Raw genomic sequence first — 18,073 nt, 5'->3', positions numbered from 1 at the left:
TGATGTATATGTCTTGTTAAACAAGAGTTGATATTTTTTCCTGTAGTAAACATGTACAGTTCAATTTCAACAGTAAAAACTTCAGTTTTATATACACGAATAACTTTCATTTATAGCTGATCAAAGAAATAAACAAATAAAAGGGATAATTCATTGAAAAGTAGCAAATTACCTCTGTTGATAATGTGGTGTTAAAGGACAAACATCTTGTTCTTATGGGAAGTATTTCTAGGTGTACCAAAGATTTTAGTGAACAGAACACTATAGCATTCTAAAATAACAAAGAAAAAAAAAACCTAGAAATTGTAGTGATTTGTTTTGGTTGCCTGTCTTGAAAACATTTGCTGTTCTTTATTTGACCCCGATTATTCTTGAAAATAAGCAAGTGGTGCCTCCTCATATCCCAGTCAGCCACAGGTTTTACCTCCTATCTGTTCAAACTTAGCCCCTGTTAAAACTGCACAGCCTGGGAAGGGAAGAACTTGATTTTTGTCCTGGCAAGGGCCATGTTCTGCCTGTGCTGCCCTGGGTTACTTTTTAAAGCCCCAGTGGAACTAAATACATTTTAATACAAAGATACCTCTCAATGCGACCGAATGTCTATCTTGGCACGATTCCCTCAGCTACATGAGTGAATCACACTGTACTGGTTGAATTATTTTGCCTAAAAAACAGCCCTGAACCTGCAGCAGAGTCTTGTACGTTAGCACACTGATGAAAATGTGCTTAATTTTACTGGAAGTAGCCGTTAATCACGACTTTTAGCATCAATACGGAACTATTCTCGGTCTTTGTGGAGTGCCCGTGAAGCACTCGGCAGTGGAACAGGAGTTGGATATTTCCCTTCGAGATTTACTAAGCTCTTACAATATTTTCGACATCTCCTAATTTGATATCTCCTGTCTGAACAAGAACAAACGCTCTCATAGCTCTCTTGCCGAGCTGCAGAAGCCGCCGAGGATGTTTGTACTGCCATGTGAAACTTTTGTTTTGCTGCTGGTCCTGCGCAGATGGCACTGCTATGCGTATATAGTGCTAAGCACAACTGGGAGGACGATCAAAGATAGCATCTTGGTGCTCTACTTGTGAAGCTGCTATGTCAGCCTTCCCAGTTTCACAATATTTTCCTTTGCATATACATACTGACAGGTTTTCCTTTCACAAGTACCTAAATTCTCTCCCTGGTAGGAAAGAAATCTCCGCTCGGTACGCGTGAGGGGAATCTTTTCATTATCCAACGTTGCGTTTATATAGATGGAGGGATAAAGGCGAAGTCTGCTGCGTTTTCCTGAGCTTGTTCAACAAGCAATCTGGTCAAGGGTAGAGGCAAGGGTAGTCTGTGCCCGCTGGAAAAGGATGTTTTTCTACCTTCGTCCGACCAAATTTTCCGCCCTGGTTCAGCTGCCTGCAGCTCCAAGAAGCGCTTTTGTGTCCGGCACGACTCGGGATCCAGCCCCGGGCAAAGAAACAGAGGGAGCATGAAAAGCTCCATACGCATCTGGAGAAGACGGGCAGAAACAGGGAGAAGGAATGCAGAAATATGTCGGGAGAGAAAGGGGAGCATGAGGAGCTTGATGAGTCGAGATGGTTGTTCCCCAGCACTGACCATTTCTCTCAACAACCTGCGCCCATGACTTCCAGAAAACCGATGCTGGCGAACGGGTACCGCCGGCAAATTTCCGACACAGGCAGCGTCCCGTGGGGAGGAGAGGGGAGCGGCGGGCGGCATCGCCGAGGTGCCGGGGACCCGTGCAGCACCGGGGGAGCTCCATGAAATGCCGCGCGAAGACGACGCTCCCCGATTTTTGAATGATGGGGGGCACAGAAACCCGACGACGGAGGCAGCGGCAGCGGCGGGCGCCCGGCCGGAGGGAGGAGGCGATGCCTTTGGTTCTCTGGCCACGGCCGCCGGGACGCCGCCGTCACCTCCGCTGCCGCACCGCTGCCCCAGGAGTCGCTCGTTTCGCTGGGGATTTTCAAAGGGCAGCCAAAGCAAGTCTTCCCATGGCCGGTACCGGGGCGAATTCTCCTTCCTTCCGCCTCCGCCAACCCTGCGCTTTCCTTCTTCGCCGCGGCCCCGAACCGCCGATTCCTTTGCCCCGGCGGCAGAATGCTCCTGCCTTCCAAACATCACTTCTGGACTGCTCATCTCTCACCACGCAGGAACTCCTGCAGTTCCGATCTTTGCCACCAAACCGGCTGACGAGGATCGGGTTGTCTCGGCGTGCCGGGCTCCGATTTCTGGCCCCGGCGCGGGGCGGTCGGCGGCGGCCCCCGCCGCAGGTACCGCAGCGGGAGGAGAGTTACGGCGGCCCCGCCGAGCACCTCGCGCCCTCCCAATTTTAAAACGGTGAAATTCTGAGACAATGTTTACTCAGATAAGTGTTTCCTGTTTCCGTTGTTAATTTTTAACGTTCTTGCTCCTACTCTGCGTACTTGAAACGGATTTCCTTTATTTTACTATAAACAGTTTCTTTTTCATCTTTTCTGCCCGTCTCCTACCCGGAGGACGCCTGGAGAAGAACCTGCCCTCACGTCCCAAGGGCTGCGGACCTCCGCTTTCCGCAGCTCAATGTCGTTGCCCCGTTCCGGGAACTCCGACCCACGGTTGATTTGTGTTTTATTAACTCAAGGATGGCAAGGATTCTGGCAGCGAGGATTTTTTTCCAACTCCGGCTCCCTCACTCCCTTTCCCCGCGACCAACAGAGGAGTCCCGCCTGACAACAGAAAAACTTGTAAAGCCCGGTGTGGACCAGGCAATTCTCGGTCCCGCCGTCTTTGGGGATGGGATATTTGTATTTATTTAACAGTGATGATGTGGGTTAAAGAAAAAAAAAGTCACCAGTGTCAGTAACGGGTAGAGCACGAAGGACACGTAACACCACAGCAAAAAAGGTTTTCCTGCCGGGGTTGGGCAGGGAGAGGGACTTCCATCCCCGCTCGCTGCTGCGAAGCCGCGGCCGCGACGGGCAAGACAGCGGCAGTCACGGAAAGGCCGCGAGCAGCGGTGCTGGCGGCGGGCGCTGCCCCAGGGGTGCGAGGAGCCCGCGGGCCTCCCCGCCGCCGGGCGGGCGGCCGCCGCCTGCCCCGGGAGCCCAGCCGGGAGATGCGGTTCTGCTGCGTTTCTCTCCGCGTTGCCTCCGCCGGCGGGAACGCGGCTGCTCGGGCCGGCGTGGAAACGTGGCGCCCGGTGCCGCCGGTGCCGCGGGCGCGGCCGGGCCCCCGCCGGCTGCCCCTCCACGGGCGGGCCGCCCCGCTCCGCGCCCCCCGCGCCCGGGCAGAGGCCATCTTGCGCCTGCGCACCTCTCGCGCCCGCGGAACTTCCCCCGCGCCGCCAGATTCGAACCGGGCTGCGCGGAGCGGGACCCGCGGGGGGACCCGCCGGCCGCTCCGCGCCGCGCCCGCCGCGCACGGGCCCCGCCAGCGCCGCCTCATCTGCCTCCTCCGGCGGCCGCGGCGGGTGCGCCGTCTCGTCTTTGGCACCTCTCGGGCCGTGCCGGGTCCGGCCGGGGGGCGGCGGGCACGCCGGGCAGGCAGCACCCCCGACCGCAGCCGCCCTCCGCCGAGGCGTGGTGGTGCCGCCGCAGGCTCCGCACCGTCCTGCGTCCCCTCTGCCTTCCCCCGCCTCCTGGCCTTTAGGGTGCTCCGGCCAGCCCGGACATTTGGGGATATGCGCCCCGGGACGGGAGCATTCCGGGTTTTGCAGCTGCGGGGCGCCGCGGTCCTGTATCCTCGTCCCTCCTGCCGCAGACACACGGCCTCCCGCTGAGGCCTTCCCGGGGGTACGGTGGGGCCCCGGGGCGCGCCCACCTCCCCGAGGGATAGGAGGGGGTCGCGGTAGCCATTTGGCGTATCTATTTTCATGGTCCGCAGCTGAATATCGCACGTCGCCTAGAGAGACAAAGGGATGTATGTTCCTGTCGCCGGGCACAGGCAGATGCCTTCCCCGTTCCCCACGCAGATGCTCTCAACGGTGTGGAGGGGGTACATTTTCCGGGGAGCGGCCGGGTGAGAGCTCCGCAGTGGCAGGGAGGCACTTTCCAATAGCAGAGGCAGCCAGCAACCCTTCCCCCTCGGCGCGCCCGCCGCCGGGCTCCGCACCCCCGCTGTCTCTCGGCTGCCGCATCCCCGGTGGAGGAGGCCGAGGCCGGGAGGAGCCGTCCCGCATCCTGGGGCCTCCGCTGAGCGCAGAGCTTCCAGGCACTGCTGCTAGAGGCGGCATTTCTTAGTCCTCCTTCTCCATGTGCTGGGGATGCTCCAGAGTTGCCTTCTCAACGAGGCACTTTCTGATCTCTGAGACAATATCGTGCAGCTGATGGAGGCCTCCGAGGTGGACTGCGTCTACAAAAAAAAACCCCAAAACCAAACCAAACCAAACAAACCAAACAAAATTCCCCCAAACCCCAAACACAAAAATCAGAAAAAACCCCAACAAAATAACAACAGAACCCCACACTCCACCAAAGAACCCCCAAAAAACTCTGCATACACAATCCCAAAACTTTGAAGGTGAAACGAGGAAAGAAACGTCCAACAAAACAAACAACAAAGTGAAAACCAGAAGAAAGCCCAAACAACTAAAATCAAGATACCCAGAAAGCTGTGCTAATAGGGTGCTGAAAGGAAGGTGTTGGCACGGCCAAGGTGCGGGGATGCTGAGTGAGGGATGCCCCTGCGAGGCAGCTCTCACTGCGCGGGGTGCGGAGCCTGCGCACACCCTCCGTAGGTTCCCGACGCCGGCAGCGCGCGAGCCGAGCTGGGGTGCGCGGAGCCGCAGCTCCGCCCGGCCAACGGGTGCTCCGATGCAGCCGGTCGGGACGTATCCCATCCGAAGGGATGGCACTTATTTCTAGGTTGGGTAGGCTGGCTACGAAGGGCGAAGAGCTACGGCTGGAGCCTCGGGGGACACCGCGCTGCTGCTCCCCGGGCTGGGGCTGTGCTGCCGGGCAGGCAGGGAGAGCCCCCGGGCACGGAGGAGCTGGCAGCAGGGGGGACCGGCGGAGGCGAGACCAGAGCTCAGCGCCGGGAAGGATGCCTACAAGCCATGAGCTGCCATTTTGTCTCTTTTAAGAGGGTTGGTTTTCCCCTCTCCTGGAGCGGAGTGCAGGGCAGTGGCAGCATCTCCCCTTGGCCTGCCTCTCCTCGGCCGTCCTGCAGGAAGGCAGCTCGGGGCGGCACGGGAGGTCCCCTCGGGAAAGCGCCCATCAGCCCCAGCCTTCCCAGCCCCGGCGCTCTCCCTGCCACCTCCGCCCTAGGTGCTCGGGGTTTGCAAGCTGTTCAGCTGATTTGTTGCTAATAGCAACCACACGACAGCGATTTGCAGCCTTTGCTGCTGCCAGCGCCTCTCGTTACACCTTCTTCTGCAAACCGGGATACTGTCGTCTGGCTGCTGCCTGTTCCCACCCCTCTAACCGCAGCAGCCAGGGACAATAATGGTGTCAGAGGACGGGACGGCCGCGGGGCGAGCTGCTGGCTCCGCTGGGCACCGCGCAGATTTGGTCCTTCCACACCAAGAGCTAAATATTGGCTTTCAGCCGCAGCCGCGCAGGCTCCGCGCATTTCGCATTGTGTGGTAGCATTGTTGAGAGCTGCAATCCGACCGGCGCGGGGCGGGGGGGGGGGTGGGGGGGTGGGGGAAGAAGCGCTGCTGGGTTTACATATGTAGATGCGGGCAGCGTTCAGCGCCAAGCCAACACACACCCTCCCCCGGAGCATCAGACACAAAGGAAGACCTCGTTCCTTTCAAGTCCCCAGAATAAATTAAGCTCTGGCTTTCAGTTTTGGAACGTCCCAAAAATATTTTTTTTTAAATGGTACTGCACAAGCCCTGACAGTTCCGCAGGAAACCAGAGGTGTAACCATATGCACGTGGTAAAAAGGGCTCAGCCCTACCAGCTAATATTTCCCGGTCCCATCCTGCAAGTCAACCTGACATGTTTTGCCCTTTTCCGACTTACTTATCCCTTAAAATTTTAATTCAGCCTTTCCTAGTATACTGGTGATGCACCAATCTCCATTAGCCAAATCTGTACCGTTTACACGTTTACAGTTACAAATATCTGCTCAAATGCCAGCGTGGTCCTCTTGGGTGAAGAAAAAGGAGAAGTCCTCTTTCTAGTGCGTCTGAAGTGCCTCGACGATTCTGTCTGCGCCTCACAGAAATAATTTACTTTATAGGAAGGTCTTACAAACTAAACTCGCCACCAAAAATCTGGAGAGGGGACCCCAGAATGGCATGAGTCCCTGCAGCTCCGAGACAAAGCTTAGGGAGAAAAAAGAGAGAACTCTCCATTTCCTACGGTCTATCTGACAGAGTTTTTGCTAAAATCAGGTAATGGCACAGCCCAACTTAAATTTGAGAAATAAACTATTCAAGGATTCAAATTAATTTTAGTAGAGGCTATACGTGGAGCTGGAGATTCTTCACTTAGTGTACTCTTCGAGAGAACACTTCAGTTGCCTACATCCCATTCACTCCCACTAACCTTTCCACGTTCAAACTCCTGGCTTTCAAAAGCCCAGGACTTCCAACTCCGATCCGTGGGAGAGTTTGCGCGTTGCTCTTCCCACCAAACGAGCTGAGTCGTACAAATACAGGATTAAAAGTCCTAATTTCTGTAACCCTATGAATATCTCCTCAACGCCTTGAACAATTTGCCAGGCGTGTGGCAGGAGAAGCAGACCCTCCAGAGGCAGATGGGGAGACCCAGCGCCCCGCCGACGGGCGCGGGGGGCGGCCGGGGGCGGTCCGCCTCCAGCCCGGCTGACCCGCAGCCCCAGCGGGCTGTCCCGGGGCGGGTGGGGAGGGGGGTCGCCCGAAGCCGGTGGGGAAGCCGCCGCACCGAGGCGCGGGAAGACCTCACCTTTTAATGGGCGTCGTGCAGTTTTAAGCCGTAGTGGAACATCCACGGCTTGACCAGCCGAGGCACAGCGGGGCATGAGCCGTCGAGGGGCAGAGAGCCCGGCCCTGGACGGGGCATCCAGTGCCCTTCCAGCCGCGGGGTCCTGCGGGGGTGACCCGGCAGCTCCCGGAGCTGAGTCACCTGTTGCCTCGCGCCCGCGGGGACGAGACCAAAAACCCACACCCTCGGCGCCCCTCACCCTGCAAAAAACTCCAGGGGCAACTTCGCCCTTCCCCATCTTGGGGAAAATGATGCTTCCCCGCCCCGTTCCGGGAGTATTTCCGAGTGAATCAAAGTCTGAGATTAAAGAACACCCACTAGAAAGTGAAGGCACATTATTTATTTGGATAACTGTTGCCTATTCCCCTGGTCTCCGGTTTATTTTTCAAGCTGACGTGTGCGGTAACGCAGTCATTACTAACACTACCCATTTAAGGATACAGGTTTCCTACTAATGAGCACCGCAGCAGTAGGCAATGAAGTCTCACAACTACGTCATTTCCATAAATGATTTTCCGTCTTCAGTACTTTTGCGAGAACCGGTGACATTTCCGTAGACCGCATTTGCATGGTGTTTATTCCTCTTTATTATTATTAACCATGTGAACAGACTTAGTATCAAGCAACGAAGTGTAACAGCAAGTCTTGGTGGTACTCAGGGTGCGTTTGGTTGTTCCTTATGCAAACATTAGACTTAATTAGACAGATAAATCAATTTATCTGTAATCGACACATCTGCTTTTTTTTTTAACATAACAAAAAAACCTCTGGAAGTAATTAATCACCATTTGTTTATTTTTTATTTAACTTAGGAACAGAAATAAGTATAAAGAAATGTGTTTAACAGCTGTTCCCTTCTCAAGTACACATGGTGATAATTTCCCAAAATATTTTCTGTGGCAAACGACCTTCTCACCAATCTGATTTTATTTGTCCCCTTTATTTGTAAAGAATAGCACATCGCCTGTTTAATTTGTTTGCTTAAAGAGATTTTTTTTTTTTACACTAAATACTCCCGGAAACACATAGCTCATTTTAGACCATGATATTGTGTACATTAGCACCTCTCTTTTCAGCTGAGCAAACTCAGACGGTTTTTAAAAAAATCTCTTACACTTTTCTAAACTTTTAAAAGGCAGCTGAAGCAACTTCAGCATTCCAACTTTAAGGTATGAGACAAAACTTTATATTACCTATCAGATAACATGTTTATATAGTGTCAGTCATCTGATTTTGTACATTTAGAGCTTTGCAGGGCAAATTACCAGCCTATGAAATCCTAAAGCCACTATGCAATACTGTGTGACTACAGAAAGCGACATTCTTTATTAATATTAACTCTGATTTTCTGTTGTGGATCACAATTTCACTTGGAGCAGCCTGATCAATAGCAGAGCTAACTATTACCTTCGTTCACAAGTATCCCGCGTCTTGGGAATCGCCCTCAAAAGACACTGGGGTAGATGTAGAGTCTGTTTCTCTTCAAACCCCGATAACACTGATGCAATTTTCCAGTCCCACCGTTTGCATTAGTTGCTATACAGCCCTCCAAGGTTGTGTTTACTCGCAGATGCAACCATGTCTTTGCCGACCGGTTACAAAGAGAATTATTCGCAATTAGTCCTTATGGCCGGACACCAAGATGGGAAAAAGCGGAAGGCAGTGCGCATCTTATCTACCAGAATGATACGCTGTTGGAAAAAAAAAAATTACACCACCCGTTCCCCCCACTATTGTGCACAGGAGTAACTTGTGTCTGTGCCAGGCAGAACCAGAGGGCTGCTGCCGGACCATCCTTCCCCGCCATGCCCCTTCCCGCGCCGCTCCCCCTGCACGGAGAGGGCGGATGCTGCTCCCGGCCACCTGCGGCCGAGCGGGGCGGGAAGCTGCCGCTGCGCGGGTCTTCTGCGCGGATGGGTGCGCTCGGGCAGATCATTAACTGCGCTGTGTATCGTCTGAGAAAAGCCTTTCCTTCCAGCGGGACACGGCGCTTCTTCTGCCGCACTTCTCCCGTGGCTCCCGGCGGGGGCGGTGGCTGTAGCCCACGGGCTCGACCCTGCACGTCGACGCTGCCCACACTGCCCCGCCGCGTTCCGCGGCCGTGGGTGGAGGGGGCCTCCGCGGCCCTGCGCGGGACAAGTTTATTCCCCATGCGATGCAAAAACCCCCTGCGTGGGTCGTCGCGGCGGCATAAGGCAAGAGCGGAGATCCCCGAGGAGGAATCGCGTCGGTGGTGAGAAAGGAAAGAAAAAACTGAAATCAAAGGACCCCACTTCCCGAAGAATAAAGGCGCGGCGGGGGGCGATCAGCTCCTAGTTGCCCTTATTTTTCTTTTTTAATTTTTATTTTCCCTCCGCACCCAGGGAGCGGAGGGAAGCGGGAGCCAGGCAGGTGGACCCCAGAGGACCTGCCGGGAGATGCGCTGGATTTCACCAGAGCGGCGACGCTCTCCCTGTCTGCCCGCTGGGCCCTTGGCAAGTTGCGCAGCAGCGGAGCGGGACAAGGGACGCGCCCCCGGCGGAGCAGCGCGTCCCACCGATGCGCACCGGCGGGGCGGGCCCGGCGCCGCTCCCAAATGTCAGTGGGGGCGGGCAGGCCCCGGCCCGGCCGTCTGATAATCCCCCGCCAGCCTCCGCTGCACGGGACTCGGCGACGCGCCGACGCGCCGCGGCTGTGGCCCGGACACGTCCCTGCGATGAGCCCGGCACAGTTCCGCGGGCGCTGCGCGTTCCCTGCCCGTCCCCATCCGTTCCCCAGCGCTCCCGAGAGTAGCAGCTGCCTGCCGGTGAGAGGTGAGTGCGTACACCCGCTGCACGCGTTTTACATGTTACGTAATGTTGATACACCCCCTGAGGTGCCGTGTGTGTGTTACAGACGTGACACAGCGGCGATCCCCTCTCCGCGGAGCTGCTGGTCCGCACGCCCCCGCGAACCTCTGTAGTGCCGATACCCACACCTGTACCGGCAGGGAACATGTGACACACGTGTGCGACCTGCCGCCAGCCGGGCACAGCCCGCCGGGCCGCCGCTCATCCCATCCCATCCCATCCTGGCCCGGCCCGGCCCGTCCCTACGAGAAAGGCCCGAGGGCGGCGCGCGGAGCCCCGCGGGGCGGAGCGGGACTGGGCGCGGCGGGCGGGCGCGCTGACGTCACGAGTGAGGCTCCGCCCTCCGCCTCTCGGCTTCCGCCCGGTTGCCAGGGAGACGCGTCCACAGCGCGGAAATCCCCGCGGGCGCGGAGCCCGCCCGGCGCCGCCATGAGCCAGCGGCAGGTCCTGCAAGGTAGGCTGGGCCGGGGGCCGGGGCTGGGGGAGCGGGGGTGGCGTGGCGCTCGCCCGCCGACCCGCTCGCTGACTCGGCGCCCCGGCGCTGCCACCCGCAGTGTTCGAGCAGTACCAGCGCGCCCGGGCGCAGTTCGCGCAGGCGGTGGCCGACCTCGCCGCTCGCCCGCAGAGCATCGACACTCTCCAAAGTGCAGGTACGCGGGAGCCGGCGGGGCCGGGCCGTGCGCGGCCGCGGGGTTTTGCGCGCCGCGGGACGGGGACGGGGACAGCGCGGAGCCGCCGCGGCCTTTCCTTGGTCTCCTTTTTTTTTATCTCCCTCCTCCCCCGTTGGCCGCTCAGTTTCCGGAGTTTTTTTCTTCCAGTAGGATTTGGCCCCCGCCCTGCTTGTCGAGTCCCCCTCGATGCGGTGGGAAAGTAAATTGCGCTGGTCGGCTACGGGCGGGTGCCCCGCCTGCCTGTGCGGGGGTGGATGTCTCTGGCTGTGACCTCAAGTTTATTTCAAGGAAAATTTCTCAGTATAACCTTTTTTTAAATTTACTTCCTCGTGCTTCCGATATAGCTTTATATAAAGCACAGAAATTGGAATTCGTGGTGAAGCCAGCACTGAGTTGCCAAGGAAATCCTACTTTTAGAATAAACTATTTTTGTACTGGCTTTACAAGTTGTTCCTAATTCTTCGATGCTTTCTGCCGGCAGATTGGCTCAGTTTAGGAAGGATTTGCTTTTGTTATATTGCTGTCATGGGATGTCGTGAGCCAAATTGAACGTTTTTAGAAAGAGGAGCTGCGGGAGCACTTCTACCAGCTGTTGTGCTGCTGGCATCTGGCAGACCCACTCCGCTTGGCCAAAGTTCCTGAGCTTAAAGGAGGAAAAAGAAGTGCTTGATAATTGATTACCTGAATGACAGTTTGAAAATATGCTGTAGATCAGTGGTTGGTTTGCCATGTGGTATTCATGAATTGATTATGTTTTGATGTGTTTAAATTTTGTTTTAAATACTTGTTTCCCAGATCTAGTAAAGCTGTCAGTCTTTTCTCAAATACAATGGCATCTAACAAGCAAACAAAAAAGAAAACCAATGGTGTAAATATTTACAGCTTTCTGTTATTGTATTTACAACTGTTTATTAAATTTGTTTTATTAAAAAATCTAGCACTTAAATTCTTGCTAAGGAAACATTTCCTTTCATTATGGGAGTGGCATGTTGACACCAGGCCTTTTGTATTACCTTGCTGTGGCTCTTGATTTTTTTGTTTTGTTTTCCATCTTTTGGTGAGTTAATGCCACTGCTGTAGTTTATACAAGTGATCTCTGTTTGCCAAAGGGACGTCTAGGCTAAAGGAATAATTTATGCCCTATTTGTATGAAGAGGTCCCTCTGTGTCCTTTTACAGTCCTGGTTTTAGCAGCTCCCAGAGAGAGATCCCATATAGGCAGGCTTCTTGCAGCTCAGCATTTTAAAAATGAAGAAAGTTTCTATTTTAAGAAAGCAATCAAAGTGCTAAGCTAACTTTAATTGCATTGTATTTCTTTTAAAAATAACTATTTTGATGTAATGTGGTTGGTAACTTTATCTCAGAACTGATTTGTTGCTTATGCAGAACAAATAATTGGTTCAGAGGCCTGAAACTTCCTTCTGCACATAGCTGGTGTTCGTCTGAAGGTTAATTTTGCAAGGGTCAGGCTCTGGGTGGTAATGTGGAAATGTGCGTTTGTGTAGATTTTCCTGCTTGGCTGTTTCTGGTACTGAGCTGCTTTTCCATAGGCTTTAGTTTTTCAGATGCTGAACAAGAGGAGAATGTCTGCAAAGATGGCTGTTACAATTTATTTGTATGGCAAAAAATATTTTACCATCTTTCCCACCTGTGTCTTTCAAAATACTTTGTAGTTATATAATTGCCATGAGAGCTGTTTGTTTTGGCCTTTTCTGGATGTGCTAGATACAAGTTTTAAAACCTCCTCCTAAATTATATGTGGTCCTTTTATTTGGTCCTTTTATTAAAACACTTACACAAATACTTTGGGACATAGTTGTCTAGCAGATAACTGCTGTGCCTTTTATGGTCTTAATCTAGTGAGTGCTGGAGCTGTGATTTAAGAATGATGTCTGTCTATATGTGTTTCTTTGTATAAATCCATATTTAAAAGGATTTGGGGCTTGTTTCTTATTCTGGTGAATAAGAATTCTAGGCATACCTTATGGAGATCACTGTTTTAAGAAGATGAGGAAAATCTTTGCCCGCTGTCATTTTATGTTAGCTGTAGGAGTCAGGGGCACCTTGCAGGGTTCTTTTGTTGGATCTCAAAAGTTGCCAGGGTTTAGTATTTTTCTGGCAGAATCAGAAGGCAAGATTACAGTGACTTGAATCTGAACAAAATTATATCCTTAAAATGTACTGTGATGTACTCTTGTATTAATGGCCTCAGTTTATATTCCTGGAATAAGAGTGAAAGATGAGTGCCCAAGGAATAAAGTATCTGATCCCATTTTAGAAGCCCTTTTGATAAATACTTAATGTCTTATAAGGAAAATAAATACTAGTTTGAGACCTTATTCTTTGTGGAGATGTCTCTGGATACCATGCTAACATCATGAAAGATGGAAGCGTTGACAAAGTAATTCTTTACTACCCTGTAAGCCCTGCTTCTGTGGTATTAAACCAGGTACAAGCAGTGGTATTGTTGCAAATTCGGTGACGGCAGCCTGGAGGGGAGCAAGCAGCCAGGATCAGAGGCATGAGTCCCTTATGCTGGCTTGACTGTTGAGAAACCTTAAGGTACCATTACTGTGGAGACTCCTATGTATAACCTGTAAGGAAAATGGATGAGAAGCTGCAAAGAAGGTCAGAGAGGGCTAACAGGAAACACACCTTTTCTTAGGGCATCTGTCTTCTGAAGCTTCTGTGTCTCGTCAAGTTCCGGAGCTGCTTTTCCCACTGAACAGAAATCTTGAAGATGTTGTAACCGGGGAACTGGAATCTAGCCCTGGACTTTGACACATTTGCATGGCACTCTTTCTTGGTCAGGAATGTCCTCGGGGGTTAGTGCCTGGGAGCTTAACAGCTTTCTGGTGGCAAGAAAGTGCAAGGAATGATCAGAGAGATTCTTTTGTTGGAACTCATTCCTGTGTGTTTTCCAAGTCTCTGCTTTGATAAAGTTGTTTCTTATGATTAAATACTACCATGAATAATTGCAGGATTTGTCCTTTGAATGTTTATTTAGTTGATACTTGGAGAAAAAAATCTGCTCCAAAACTCCTAGACCTTTTCCACTTAGTAAATATACATGTGAAACAATGACAGACATTTTATCGAATCTTGTTTCTTGAGGGCTGCTGACTAATGGGAGAAGCTACTTTGGTAGTAACTACTTTAAATATACTTTTTAAAAATAAGTCTATTCATTTGGCAGCTACTGCCCATGAAGTTTGGTACTGGAATGCATTTTTCAGCTCACACCCCCTCATCCTCCCAAAATTTAAAATCCCAGAAACAGGCTATTTTCAGTTATAATGGCAGATGAACTTGAGCTGTCATTCTTGCACTGAGATTTAGGCAGCTCTCTGTGTTTTGGAAGAGCTAGGTGAAAATCTGAAGTGCTTCTAGTATGTTTGTAAGAGTGGTAGGCACTGAGGGTCTAGTTCTTCATTTTTTTTCCTTGTGAAGTGCAGTGCTCTGTAAATAAACAAGCCCTTTGAAATTGCATTTTGTTTTGATTTTTTTTGGAGGCATTTACAATTGAGGATAAATACATGTATCAGAATAATTACTTCTGGGTATTCGTTTCTGATTGATTATTTTTTATTTATTTATCTTGCATTAGAACATATAGTGATGAGAATGTTGCTTTTAGTATGTGAGTTATTTAAGGCTATCATTGTGATTAAGAAACAGTTTAATCTTGCTACTTTGACTTTAAAGATATTACAAGATCAGCTCTTTAACCCCTTTTTTTGGGGCTAATCACATTCTTAAGCATAATGGCTATGGAAGTCATCGGGAAAGCTGAGTATGGAACATGGAAAAACAAATCTGAAGCTGCGTGGTGCAGCTGCCTGTGTGCTGGGGCCCTGCACACCTGGGTTCCCTTCACATTGCTGCTAGATACTTTTATCATCTTGGGCAGATAACTTCAACTGCTGTTCTTCTGCCTTGCTGGCTTGCTGGCCAGTCTGCAGGGTTCCAGGAAAGTTCCAAAATATCACTGTAAATAAAGATCCTTTCCCAGTGAATCTCTTCCAACTGTCCTCCCACTCCATCAGCCCACAGCCCTGAGCCCAGGTCTCCCTCCCATTGTGCCTGGTATCAAGCTGCTTCTCAGGCCTTATACTCCAGGACTGACCTCTCTCCTCCCCTTTTACCTCTGGGCGTTTTCTCCTGTACCTGTTCCTCACAGTCCACATTGGCAAGAGGCTAAGGGCTAGAGGCAGGGCTTATCTGAATCAGACTAGGGCTCTACCACCAGCCCTTGCGGCATGGCGGACTTTCCCCTGTTTCGTGGTCTGTCTTTCTGTAGGTAAAGAGTGCTGTTAGCAGTGTTAGTTCTCTCCTGACTCCAGACCTATTCCATTGGTGACAGATTTTAAAAGCTGTATTTCCAAATCTCTGGATTGCTTTTAGAAGCTTTTATTTTTAAGAAAATACTGTTCAAATTGATTTCCCTCCTCCATTACATTGAGTCTTTTTGCTCATGCTTTTCTCAAATTTTCTTTCTTTAAATGTACTTTTTTTCTTTAAATGTACCTTTTTTGAATGTGACAGTTGGACACTTGGCCCTGTGTAATTAGAATCAGACTCTGGAAACAGATTTTAGGATATAGTTTCATATTTCATATAATGTTAAAGACTGTGCTTTGATAGCACAGTGCTTAATAGAAAGCCTACTGGGAGCATTTGGACCTTGCAAGTGGATATGCATGGACAGACACCAGTGCCCCCATGTAGCCAGTTTCAACACTGAGGTTTATGTACTCTCTTTTGTAAAGGATGCACACAGCTTTGGGGGGTTTTTTGTTGTTTTTGTGGGGTTTTTTTTTGGTTGGTTGTTTTGTTGCTGTTGTTTGTTTTGGGTTTGTGTTTTTAAAAAAAAATTATTTTGAGTTAAAATCTTTACTGAGCTTTAGCAGGAGGAGAAGTGGGAGAGGATTATGCAATGTGGCATGAAAGGCAAAAGGTTGCCTTTGCAGTTGTAGTAGATCAGGTGTGGAGAGGGGCTTTCCCAAAGGCTTGACATCGTGGTGCCTGATGAAGGGAATAAGGAGGCTGTTTTAAGGAAAGCACAAGAGATGACAAAGAAGGAGAAAATAAATGCAGCTGAAGCTGGAGGATTGACTTTTTCTGTTACTCAATCAACTGAAAGCTCAGCTGTTCCAGGATACCTCCTCTTCTCAGTCTCCTGGCCTGTCTGGAGATTTGCAAGTAAAATGTCAAAACCAGAATTTTTTAGAAACTTCAGTCTCATCTTAATTGAGTGGATGTTGAAAAAAAAAGCAGCTCCTTGTGACCACCTTCGTTTTGGTGTGTCTGTTCATGACTGCATGGTGGCCACTAATAGCCCTGTAAGGGGTATTTTCAGAAATTTGTCCTCTCGTAACAGGATTAGTTCTGCTTCATTAATGCAGAAACAGGGTCCGGCATCTAAGGAGGAGAAACTTACTGTTCCTTGATCCTTCAGGAATCTTCAGTGATACTGTCAAACTGAATCTTTGTTATGTCCCACACCATCTGGTAGTTGCTGTATGAATTACTTGATTAGCCAGAGTCTGTTACCAAACTGAATTCGTGTTCCCTTTGATCTTTGAAGGATAGTAGTTGTGCTGTGTGTGGAACTGTTGCACTGAGGAGTTCTTTCTCATGACGAGTCATACTTGAGGAGTATGTACTCCAGGCGTGCATACTCTGCTGTCTCTGGAAGAGGCTGTGTCAAGATGAGTGAAAGTTCTCTCTCACTGCTCTTCTGGGAAGTTTGCTTTAAGTAGGGGACTTAAAACTCACTGCTATGCAGCTACTAGAAAAGGGTAGTTGAAGATAGAGTGTTGGGGTGAGGTAGAAATGAATTTCCATTTTATTTCCTTGTTAAGTCAGCTGAATTTGACATGAGGAGCTCTGAAAAATCAAGCTGATATGATGAGTGTTTGTGCTAGTGTTAGCTCTGTGAATGTTCTAAATGTAACAGGTAGTGCACAAAAATGAGAAGATGTTGTCTTGGTCCAAAGCATAAATTAGAAGGACAGCATCTTCAAGACAAGAGTGCGTCCAGAGACAACAGTAGTGTAGAATGACTTTATTTCCACATTTTAAAACAGAAATTATTTTTACTTTAAGGAAAGAGGATAAGGTAGGAGTAGTCACCCTTAGATGCAGAAATGAAAAGAATTTCCAGTGTAGTGATGTTTCTCTGATTTGTGACTGGTCAAGTTTGATAAGAACTTGATGGGGATGGGGGGAGGGTAGAGGTATTCTGCATTAATTCCAGGTTGTTTTCCCCAAGAAATCAAAATGGCCAAGCAAAGATTGCTGTGTCCAGAATAGTGACTGGTTTTTTGCTACAGAAACTTAGAAGGAAAAAAAATTGGAACCTGCTGCTGCCCTGAGTGATATTTTTTTGTTTGTTTGTTTTCCGGATAGGCAGCAGCCAGCACTCACTCACTAAAAGAAAATGCATCAGGCCTGTATGTAACAGCTCCACTTGAGAAGTGTGTGTTAAGAGTGATTCAGCTTCTAAAGTGTGTAATTCTTTGAAACAAATTTGAGTGGGAAACTGAGGATAGAAAGGGGAATCATTCCTTGCCCAATGCCAGTCAAGGTTCTGTGATGCAAGAGAGAATATTTGGCAGTAATTCTCTGTTACTCAGTTTCTGAGTGCTAGTGGGAACTCTTCCAAAACAAATCTAGTCCAATAGTCTAAATGCCTTATTTTGTAGTTTACTTTCTGTGTGGTTGCTTTTGAACTAGAGTTAATGAATTTCCTACTTCTGTCACAACAGACTTATTTAGAAGAAGACCAAAGAGTTCTAAAGTTTTCCGCAACAAGACACTGCTACTCCCTGATCTGTATGGCCCTGTTCACTTGAGTGAATGGTCAAGATAAAAGGAAGTTGTTGGAAGGTTCTTGCCTATTTTCCTGGGCTAAGTAATGTTAAATACATTTGAAGTTAATTAAAAATGCTGATAGGAATCCTGGCTTGGACCTCTTTGGAGGAGTAGACTTTGCTGTAAACAGGATAGATGAAAGGAAGAGATCAAATAGAGGAGGTGACCAAATACAGCTGTGTCTGGAACAAAGAGCTGGGTTGGGCCCAGTGCAGGAAAGCCTTATCCTGTGTCAGGCACATCTGTCCTTTACAGCATTATGTTCAAAAGTCATAGATGAAAAGGTTGGATATCTTGGCTTTCCTATAGGTGTTTTAGTGGAGACTGTAGAATCTTTATGTAGCTGTTTTCACACTCTGAGAATTAATTCTTTTTTTCCTAAGTGCTGTAAAGAAAGAAATACTAGGTTTGCTGAAGATGCAAAAATGATGGCAATGGTGAAAATTCCTCAAGCAGTTGGTCTTGCAGAGTAATTGGAGCTGATGGAAAGCATCTTGACACAGAGAAAGAAAGTGGTTTTAAGAGAAGGTGGAAAGTAGAGGTAAAAGCTTTTAATTATGTTCAATGCACAGGCATAGTTTAGGCCTATACACTTCTCTCAATTCTCAGTTAATTTGATGTCAATATAAGGCTTGTACAGCAACAGGAATTGATTTTTCGATGTCTTGTTTATCCAAAACTCTTTCCATTATAATTATTTGTACACTGTCTCTTCTTACATTCAAACATGACTTTAAGAAAATATAGTCTCCTTGAGGACCAGCACAGTTGCTATTATTTCTAAACCTGTTTTTTT

At 49.7% G+C, this 18,073-nt stretch overlaps 1 protein-coding gene across 2 annotated transcripts in view; it reads left to right on the top strand.

Annotated features, from left to right (window-relative positions):
- Positions 1-10,086: 10,086 nt before the first annotated feature.
- SPAG6 (sperm associated antigen 6) overlaps positions 10,087-18,073 on the top strand; it is a 34,346-nt gene continuing 26,359 nt past the window's right edge. For both annotated transcript variants that reach the window (XM_069006656.1, XM_069006655.1), the window contains exons 1-2: positions 10,087-10,185; positions 10,286-10,381. In XM_069006656.1, coding sequence (XP_068862757.1) covers positions 10,161-10,185; positions 10,286-10,381 — 121 coding nt within the window. In that variant the 5' untranslated portion in view covers positions 10,087-10,160. The remainder of the gene's footprint in view (positions 10,186-10,285; positions 10,382-18,073) is intronic.

This window comes from Aphelocoma coerulescens, chromosome 2 (genome assembly GCF_041296385.1).
Source record: "Aphelocoma coerulescens isolate FSJ_1873_10779 chromosome 2, UR_Acoe_1.0, whole genome shotgun sequence".
NCBI lineage: Eukaryota > Metazoa > Chordata > Aves > Passeriformes > Corvidae > Aphelocoma > Aphelocoma coerulescens.
This window is presented reverse-complemented; position numbering and strand designations above follow the sequence as displayed.